Source organism: Nesoenas mayeri (assembly GCF_963082525.1).
Source record: "Nesoenas mayeri genome assembly, chromosome: 10".
NCBI classification, from domain to species: Eukaryota; Metazoa; Chordata; class Aves; order Columbiformes; family Columbidae; genus Nesoenas; species Nesoenas mayeri.
The window spans coordinates 23,081,376-23,091,598 of record NC_137560.1 but is presented as its reverse complement, the minus strand read 5'-3'; the positions used below and the strand labels follow the sequence as shown (position 1 = coordinate 23,091,598).

Sequence of the window (10,223 nt, the reverse complement as noted above, 5' to 3'; positions counted from 1 at the left end):
GGAGCAAAATCAGCCAACGCACATTGATCAGGTGTCCTTGGCTGTTTGCTGTTATCATGCTGATTATAATCCTGCCTAGAGCTGCAGTTACACAAATGGGTTTTACTTCTGATGAGCTGCTCTTTGGGAACAGTGGGGGATATTCTGGATAATCCTCCACCCACCATGTCACTGCGGAGGGAAGGACATGCACATTCAGACAAACACGGCCAGTTGTAGTTTCTGTATTTTTTGTTAATATAACACTACCTTAATCACTAAGTAATGATAAGTTGTATGAAAAATAACTGCAAAATAACTCGTGGGCTTCTGTTGCCTGGTTGGCTCGAAACAAAGTATTGGTGCCTGTTAACTGCTCCTTTTCACTTGTTTTACGCCAGGTGATTTTGCAGCAGCATGTCCTTGGAGGACAATCTGGACCCATAAAGCATCCTCATACCTCATGGCTGAACAAATCCAGAACAACGGCTTAAATACAAAATGTGATTGTCCTTCCCCCATCTCTATAAAGTATTCTTTCTGTTAGCCCTTCCGTGAGGAAAACAGGCCATTTGGTTTCCATGGTATCCCCCAGCATATGCAGGACCTCGATTCTGTCTGTTATCAAAACGACACTTCAGACTCTGTGTGGTAACGATTCGTGAGTCATCACAGACAGGTTGTGGGGAACAGAAAGGAGAATCAGACAGAAGAGGGAGACACGCGCTCATCTGAAATTAAATACTGAGACACACGAATATTTGGGAAGAGGAAACTGTGAGGAAAGGAGCTCAAACCTTTCTAAAAGAACATGATTTCTTCTGACGAAGAACTGCTTGATCTCATCTTTGGCGTTTATCTTGCTTCGGAAAAAATCCTGCTCTCATGCACTACAACGCTCCTGCTATCAGGTATGTCCGCACTTACAGCTGGAGGCTGGACTACAAAACTGAGTAAGACTTAACATTCCAAGCTATTTTATAATAGGTCCAGTTGCAAAATTATTCCTAGCAAAAAAAACCTCAAAGTCAATTTTCATTATAGCTTCTGTAAACAGTGTAGTATCTTAATGTTTAAATCAGTAAGAGGAATCATTTTGAAATGAATTCTCATATATTTTTCCATGCTATGTTTTTCAAATCATGAAAGACTGTACACAAAGACCAACGGATGCAAGTTTACTGGCCATAAAATGTCCCATTGGAATACCAGACTTTCTTCAGGGAGTATTTGCTCCTTCAAGCAGGTTTAGTGCTGAGACAGCAGCTGGAGCACAAACAGAGGCTGTTGATAAAGTGGCAATGCAGAACAATTTGCAAGGTGTTATAAAGGAGCGATCGCCTGCAGCTCCTCAGGATGGATGTGGCAGTGAAGTTCTGCTTTACATATCCCAGGCACTAAGAATTGTGTAGCAGTGATTACAGGAGGTTCTTCTTCCCCTAGAAAAGGAAAAAAAATAATTAAGTTCATTAATTGAAATGCTGATTTTGTATTTTGTTGATATTTTAGAAACAGTGCAAAAAAAACCTTAAGAAAACCCTCTGGATCCCAGTGCTGTACATTCATGGGGCTGAATGCTCAGGAACCCTTTCTCTACAGAATTAATACAAACTTTCTCCCCAGGTGGGACTTTATCAGACAGGGGCAGTGAATGGAATAATGGCAGAAGCTTTTGTGTTTCCTTAAGATGCTGGAACATCAGTATTAAGATCCAGCTCCACCAGCCAGGCTGTAACATTGAACCTCTATAGCTGGAACATGTTAAAGAGGAGGTATGTGACTTGAGAATTAATTACTGGGCACGCTGCCTCTTTCTTGGCAGCTGGGACAGCAGCTGACAGCCCTGGGACTGACTCGGAGGGAACACTGGGAAAGCATTCTAGCATTCCAAACTGGCATCCCGCTGCCATCCAGCACTACAACCTCTATGGGTATCGTCTGTAATTTTTCCCACAAATGTGAAAAAAGGGCTGTTAGAAGATGGCAGGATGTTAAAGAGGATAATAATAACCATCATCATCACAATAACAACAATAATAATAATTTTGAAACAATAATAGAGTATTTGTGGCTTATGCAATTAAATCAGGAAATCTGTATTTTTTTTCAACGGAAAAGTTTCCAGGTTTTAGTTATTCTGTCCTATGGGTTACCTAGCCTATAGCTATAGATGCTATATCTGTAAATCAACATGTATATTCTCTCCCTCAAAGATAATTCTGGCATCAAACATTAATTATGAATTATCTGAATCATTTTTTAAAACCCATTTAGCCAAGAGAAAAGTGTAACAAATGAGCTCAGCGTCAGCACTCGCTCCAGCAGCAGAGCAGCTCAGATGAGCTTTTCTATAGAGCCCAAGGCAATAGTTACACTTTCTAGCTGGGGATCTACTTTGGGGGGTGTCTTGCAAGCGTTTCAATCTCTCCACTGAAACCTGTTTCTTCATTCCTCCCAGGCCCATATCCAAGGAGAAGCGCAATGTCGTTCTGAAACCTGAGTTAACCACCGTATAGACGATATCCCTGACGGTTCTAGTACGTGCCGGAGCAAAACGGGCTGTCAGTGTAAGATTTATGTCCGTTCTATAAGAACGCTTCAGCATCTCACCCTCCCGACTCAATCACCCAGCTGTCGGCTGAGTGTCCCAGCCGAGCCCCGGCGAGAAAGATGTTGTCAGTTAATGAGAAGTGACTTATTAATACAATTCTAGTGAAATCTTACGTAGCTAAAGTTCTCCTCCCCATAAGTTATGGAAAAGATTCATTTTGCTAAAGTTACTAAAACCTCATTTTTTACCATCTTTACATAACACTTATGTTCCTCTGCAGCCTCGTATATGGCTCCTCACGTAGTATTTTAAGTATTTTGAGATGGCAGAAATATGCTCACAATAACTGAAAACAATTTCTAAAACACTGCTGTATCTCACCTAAGCCTGATGATGAAGAAACACTTTCTGTAATGGAAGATGTTTCAATTTGGTCTGTCAATAGTCCTTCCATTAAAGGTAAAGATAATTCAGACGAAGGAACAGATGAGTCATAGATTCCGGAATCCCGAGGCATATCTTTAAGATTTGAAGCTTTAACATGTAACAACGGCTGAAGAACAGAGATGCCACCACCTTGAATGTCCTGAGTTTCCGTATCTTCTCCAAGGTTTAAGTGCTGAATCACACAGTGAGAGTCTGAATTCCCAGCTGAAACAATATTTACGTCTGTTTTCAGGTAAAAATCACCATCCATCACCTGTTTATTCACTAAGTCATTTAAAACCAAGCCCAAATCAAATTTTTCTGTGACAGGCTCCGAGTAACGTAAAGAAGGTGGAGGGAAGGGAATAAATTGTTTCTCAAACCAGTCTGGTTCCTGATCAATGAACTGATGCATATTGCAAATGGCCACATAAAGGGACCTCCCAGATTTGCTCCTGAAATAATTCCTTTTACTGATGTTAGCAGGAAACACGTCTGAGCCCTGCACAGCCAGGTTCCTGGAGTATAGATGTGAGTACAGCTGAGGGAGATTGTCCATGAGCTTGTATTTGGTGCTCAGCTCCAGGATCCCAGGGACGTCTCCTTCGCAGGAATAATCAAAGTAAACTGCGATGAACTTGCAGAGGTCGCCTGGATTCTGCTTTGCCTGGCGAAGCTTCTCTGCAACGCTCAGCACGGCGAACACAAAGAGCTCTCCTTGCCCGGGCTCTTTGCTTACCCCTCTGTGCTTCCAGTTCTTTTTTTCAACAAAGTATTTCATTCCCTTGGAACACACAATGATGACAAACTGGGACTCGTTTATTTTTTTAATAAGCCATTCTTTCTGCCCTTCTTTACAAATTTTTACATCTTCCCACAAATCTAGAGCCACCTGGAAAAGAAAAGGACATTCTGGTTGATGTTCATTATTGGATATATTTGCTAACAAAATTTAAATGACTTAGAGTCAGTCAGTCAGCTTGTATTTATCCAACAATTGAGAATGATGAATTTAACTACGACTGTTCTGTTATGCATTGAGCATCGCTTTTTATATTAAACCCTAAAGCTTTAATAACTACACATGGCTTCTGGGTGTGGATGCTATCAATATTTTGTTACATAAATCTTAAATGCTGCCTGATACCATATGTTCCACGGTACATAGTTAGAGCAGTAACAGCTCAACTTAACACTGTTCCAAAGAGGTTTGGTGTAGCAGAGCTAAAAGACGCCTCTGAAAAGGGGATTCCAGTAAGTGACTTATAAAACACCTTACCTGAGCCATTTTAAATATAGGAATAAACTCAACATGCCCAAACACGTGAGGCATCGATGATCTGACTGTGTGTGGCCACTAGAGGCCAGACTTGCTGTATAGTTGAAAAAACAGTTCCAAATTAATATATTTTAAATGACAGTGGCAGGATTAAAATACTGCAAAAATAGACTAACAATTGTCTTGCCTTTTTACAGTTAAGAAGTGAAAGACTGGCCATATATTGATTATATTCTAGAGAGCAGTCTGAGATTCTAAGCCCGGGCATATTTAGAATATTATTTAGAAAAAGAGTGAAAAGTTCTCTCTGTGGAAAGGAGAGCCTGAAACACCTCATTATGAGTTCTGGGGGTGCTGTTCCGAGGAAGGCAGCTCTGCTCCCAGCAGAAATGCTGAGTTTACCTCACAGCCACAAAAGTCCTGAAGAAAATAGGCAAAGCACTGGACGACGTTGATGTGTTTCTGACAGTCCCTGCTGGAATAGCAGATGAACACTTTGGGCCGGGGACGGAGTCTTTCCACATGGAGAGCTGCAGCGTACGCGGAAGATTCCGAGCTCTCTTCATCTAGATGAGAATATATATTTTCTGCATTGGAAGAGAGAGAGTTCACACTATAAAGGTTGGTTTTATTGGCTTTCTTTAATAGCCTTTGTAGGCTCAGCACTAATGCACACAGTCATGACGTTTTTCAGGAGACATTTCTTTCCTTTCCAGTTGCACACGCTCTATGTATCCAGCGTGTGAGTCGCTACATGTGTGGAACACACTTTAAACGTGAAATGTGCAGCTATCACTGTACAACTTGGAAAACTTAAGAAAGGTTTGTTTTAGAAACAGAATTAGGTTGTTTCACCTCTATTCAGCTTCAACAGTCTTCACCTCCCTATTCAAATACTGTAAAGCCTTAAAGATGCACCATCATCAAGAGCTTCCTGCATGCTAAAAGTCATTTGTTTAAAAAATAAAAACCACAGCACAAGGCAGGTAAGAATACTCAACTCCAAAACACAGATCCTTCCAGAATACCATACACACACACATTTAGACATTGCTTTGAATTAAGGTATGATTGATCCAAACCAAAATAGCTATTAGTGCTTCTTTCCTTGTATAGATGCTTTTATGCTGGAACACAGAAGTCTAGTCCTACGCCAGACTAATTCAATCTAGTTCTACAGTTGATTCAGCTAATTTGGAATAAAGCGTGAGTATTTCAAAACACAAATATCCACCTATGGATTTAATTTAGCACAATTCACGAGGAATAACTATTCTGGAGCAGCTCTCTGTGCAGACAAATCCTTCATGATCTGTCTGGGTTTTTGGTTGAACTGCGCTGGCTGTGAGCAAAGGGAGAGCTGCAGAGAACCAGAAGGTAAATGGATTTAACCCAGGCGGCACAGAGCACTTCAGTAGCTCCATGCCAAAATTGAGATGGATAACACAGATAAGTGAGGTTTGGGGAAGTCATCTCTTTTTCCATATTCATGGAACTGCATAGATTTTTAACATCTCAATGCAACAAATGTGCTTTGCCAGCTCCTGGACACAGAGGAGAGAGAAGTCAGCGAGGAGGGATGGGATTTAATTTAGAGAAACACGTGCAAAGAGTAAATTTAGGAGGATGGCTGAGGATGAGGTGTAAAGGCAGCTGCCAGGAGAGGGAGCACATCTGGAATAACGGATCCAGGCAGTATCCAGACAGTGAGGAGAATTGTGTTGATATCACAGGGCTTCACTTTCCTTCTGGTTCAAAATAAATCTAAATTAGGCATTTCTGAATGAAATTAGGGAATGTTTAAAATAGATCGATTTTCAGATCACTGTTTGTTCCACAGTCGTGTAGCAGTTTCACAAATAAAAAGGAACTCCAAACCAAAAATATTCCTCAACAGCAAATTTGTCCTCTCCTTTGTACAGTGGAGTCTGGATTTGTGACCCAATACTTTCTATGGCAACAATTGACCACCAAGCACTGATTAATAATTTGCTACAAGTCTCAATACCCAAGCTGTGAGGAGAAAGAGAGAGAAGAAGGAAAGTAACACCTTCAGATAAAGGTATTTCTGGAATAAACCTACCAGTTAATGCTTTTTTTGTTGCAAAAGTGCACATTTAAGTGTACTCTGTATTGAAGGAACCCTCTCACCTTGCTGTTTCTTGCGGCACATCACTGTGAAAAGCGTTGCAAACGCTGAAATGACAACTAAAGGGACTGTAATGGCAATAGCTCTGATCGGTCCAGCCCACGGGGAATGCACTTGGGAAAATAAAGAACAATTAGCCACGTGCAAATATGATTCTTCATATCCATATATACAAGAAAAGTGAGCTTCTCACAAAGGTTTCCAATGATATATTGATCTAAACTGTACTATATATCAATGTATAGAGATGTGGAAGTGTATGTACAAGTATGTGCATCTACTCTTTTATCATTAGGTCCAAAAAAATCACCGCAAAATTGCCTCAGTGGTCTTAATTGTGGCAAACAGACACAGATCACATCAATTACTTCCAACATAATAAAAACTGAATCTAAATTAATAAGGTAAATAGACTGTTTAAAGAACCAAAATTCATACCTGGTTTTAGCGCATAGTGCATGGTTTTCCTTGTTGTATTAGTGTCGTCGACCAGCTTAGAAAAGGAAAAGTTGAATTTTATTTTGTGGAAATTTAATTTTCTTTATTTTCTGCAATATGTGGACAACTCCCACAGCTTTCATGACCAAACGGGAAGAAACCTACTGTTCAAAGAGTTCAAATTAAAGAGCACCACAAACTGGTAATTAGTTAAATCATTTGTCTTTTTTTTGGTACATATGTCAATGCTGTAATATTAACTTTCCAGAGTTCACATACTGTCATCAAGAGAAATACACGGCTTTTAAGAATAGTAAAAATTGACCCAACTTCACGATTCCAATTAAAAAGTTGAAGAATTAGGAAGGTGCAGACCTTTACTTGAAGGCGCAGATGAAACTGCTCACTCAGGGAAGCAAAGCTATGGGAAGGCCTACAACAATCTGCCTAAAATCCTTTCCTTGCCCAAGGTACTTCAGTAGCGATGCCTGAAGTCAAATTTCACCAGCGTGTGCCTTGAAATACTTTAATTTCAGTTAATTTCCCCATTAACATGCTCATTTAGCTGTTGTACAAATGACTGTTTATAAATATTACCTCAATTATATAATCCCCCGGAGCCACATTCTGAAGAACACAACTTGTAGTATCCGTGTTTTGCTCCTACATCAAACAAAGAGATTATTTGCAAGCCACGCACATACTTTTCAAACCTAATAAAAAAATGCACTTGCATTGATTTAGAAATACACAGTGCCCTGCTGTAGAGACACCTTAAACCAGCCATGCTAATCCGCTCTATTTAAATATGCAAGGACTACAATCCTCCCTCTGCAGAACTAAAACATCATTAATTATACAAAAAAAAAAATCTTAAAAGTTGAGTCTAATAAATAAACTCTAATTGGCCTAATAAATAAATAGGTTTCGTGCTTTTAAGAGCTGCAAAACTCAGCGATGTACCTGTTTGCAGGTCTTTTGCTTAAACGGCCCTTCGTGTTTAAGTTTGTAGTGAAGAAAGTAATATCTAAAGCCAAAGCTGTGAGGTGCGTGATCGAAGGACACGTGCATGTTGAAGCCCTGCTGGGTGACGTTCAGGTTGCGCGGCTTCCAGTCTGTCAGAGGAGAAATTCATCAGGAGACAGGAGACCTTCAAGTGCAGGTGAATATGTAGAATGTGTTACATTTTACTTACAAGGTTTGCAGACAAGATTTTCCGGCTGTAGCAACAATTCACATGCTGTAAATACATACAAAAATATTAATGATGCGGTATGAAAGTGCTAAGCTGTTGAAATAGAAAAAGAACAAGGGTAAAAGCAAGGGAGTTCATCATTTTGAAGACAACATTCCAGTTTCTTTCTCAGTCTCTAACATGCCTCAAGTAAATATATTTTGTAAACTTAGCTTCTTCGTTACGATTTCAAATGCATTCTCATCTTTATGAGAAACACAGGTTCATTAATGTGAAAATAGCCTTCCTAAGTGAGACAGAAGGGGCAGACCGGGCACAGGAGGAGAGGGAGTTGAAACTACCCTTAAATACATTTACTCAGGGTAAGCGGCTATGCTGAACATTACTGAAAAGACAAATGTCACTGCAGGCTGCATCAACGGACTTCAAAATATTTTAAGAAAGTTTTGCAGGGCAAAGAAACCTAAGCAGGACAAATACGAAGATTTCACCTCAAAGGGTACTCGCAGTTTATCCTACAGCACAGGTTTATCTGTAGCTTCCAGAGTCTTTCCCCTCAAAACCCCAATCTTCCTCCAAAGACTGTGTCAGTAACCATCCCAACCCAGACTCTTGGACAGCTACCACGTTCCTTTGTTGGGAAAACTAAGCAGCAGGGGTGGAGGGTAAGTGTGCAATACTCACGTCTGGTTCGGAAGAAAAATGGGTGATAATTACTTTCATTTTTAATGGAAGGAAAAGGAACAATCTTTACAAAGTAATCTGTTTCAAACTTCAGATTTACAAAGGGCTGGGATTCCATTCCCTACAAAAAGACAAGAGTGCAACATATTTTAAAAATCAACGATTATAACCAAAAGTATCTTTCAAGACAAGGCCACGGTTTTGCAAACATAAGCAGAAACGATTACATTAAGAATCCTTTATCTATCCCTGCATGACACATCGACATGAGGAATCTTAACACAGATGTGGCCGGGGGCTCTGACAGTCACCCAAATGACAGTTTCCAGCTTCAGGAAAGCTTCTCTAGAAGGGGACCAGATCCGTCTCTAGAGCAGCAACTATCATTACTTTACACAATAATACTTTCAGGAAGCAACCAGCATCCTAGTGAACAGCACATTGTGTGTATACTTAAATACAGATATATTTAGATGTACATGCAGCATCTAATCACTTGCAGGACTACTCACACAATCGAGCAAGAATGAAACTTTCCTTGAAACAAAGCACTTACTGTTCGTTTAAAACTGGGGCTGAGCTGCTTTGGATCTTTTAAAACCATCTGCTGGCACTGTCTGCCCTCTGATTTTAACTCCTCGAGTATTACTCGAAATCCTTTCAGGTACTCAATCCCTGCAAACAACAGTGTGTTTAAACAGAAGATGAATACTTCAAAATGCATAATGTGGTATTCTATGTGATTTGAATATATTTCATTTGCCTTTAAAAATAAAACTTACCATTTGTATTTCATACGTTTGTGTTTTAATACCTGTTGTTGTATGTCAGTTCTTCCCACGTTTTCTATCTTGCCTATTTAGAATTCAATCTTTGGCAAAGGCTGCAGTTACCACATACTTGTGTAACACTTAGAGCAGAGGGGCCCGCAGCTCGGCTGGGGCTTCCGAATTATCACCGCAATACAAGTCATCGCCGCCTTCAGCACCCTCACAACGCTTTAGAGTAACTTCACGTTTCCACTATTAGCAATGAAATGTTAACACTTTGCTAGCAAAGTATAGAAATACCCCTTTATCACACCTTCCTATCACTCCTGAGACTCCCAGATTAAAGTGACAGTGGATGCTACAACTTCTTCAGCTCTAGTATAGTGTGGGATACGAGAAAACTTGACTTATATGGAATGGAATTTATCCCAGTGCGTGAATACTCCCAGTTATTTATAACTGATGCCAGAACTCCACCTGTTTTTCAAGTGGCTCTAGCACACCTTCCTCTCAGCACAGCGCCTTTACATTTCTTTGCGTGTTCTCAGCAAAGGACTCGTTACACGGCTGAGGTGGGGGATGGTGACACCGATGGCCCAGGACAATGTTGGAGTGTCACCCTGGGATGGTTCTGTGGCTCAGGTATTGAAGTCACTGCAAGACAACCTACCCCTACTCCATCTGAGTATGTATTTTCAACATTACATATAGCAGAATACGTATTTATCAAAGACACAGCCACAGCCTTTGTA

The 10,223-nt window shown here is 40.3% G+C and overlaps 1 protein-coding gene across 1 annotated transcript; it reads right to left on the bottom strand.

Moving 5' to 3' along the window:
• Positions 1–1,282: 1,282 nt before the first annotated feature.
• IL17RD (interleukin 17 receptor D) lies at positions 1,283–8,822 on the bottom strand. Its single transcript, XM_080350697.1, has 9 exons — positions 8,702–8,822; positions 8,018–8,062; positions 7,786–7,937; positions 7,420–7,485; positions 6,823–6,877; positions 6,387–6,497; positions 4,638–4,822; positions 2,912–3,848; positions 1,283–1,418 (listed from the first exon to the last, which is right to left on the bottom strand). Exons 1-9 carry the CDS (start codon positions 8,817–8,819, stop codon positions 1,303–1,305), a joined length of 1,785 nt encoding a protein of 594 aa, XP_080206823.1. The 5' UTR covers positions 8,820–8,822; the 3' UTR covers positions 1,283–1,302.
• Between the last annotated feature and the right edge of the window lie 1,401 nt (positions 8,823–10,223).

Bases quoted from the DNA above. Each gene is read 5' to 3' on its own strand.
- IL17RD (XM_080350697.1), bottom strand. From the start codon at position 8,819: ATGGAATCCCAGCCCTTTGTAAATCTGAAGTTTGAAACAGATTACTTT. The intron at 8,063-8,701 runs GTGAGTATTGCA...ATGTATTTACAG, and splicing joins ATTTTTCTTCCGAACCAGAC to CATGTGAATTGTTGCTACAG. The intron at 6,498-6,822 runs GTATGAATTTTG...TATTTTCCCAAG, and splicing joins GCACTATGCGCTAAAACCAG to TGCATTCCCCGTGGGCTGGA.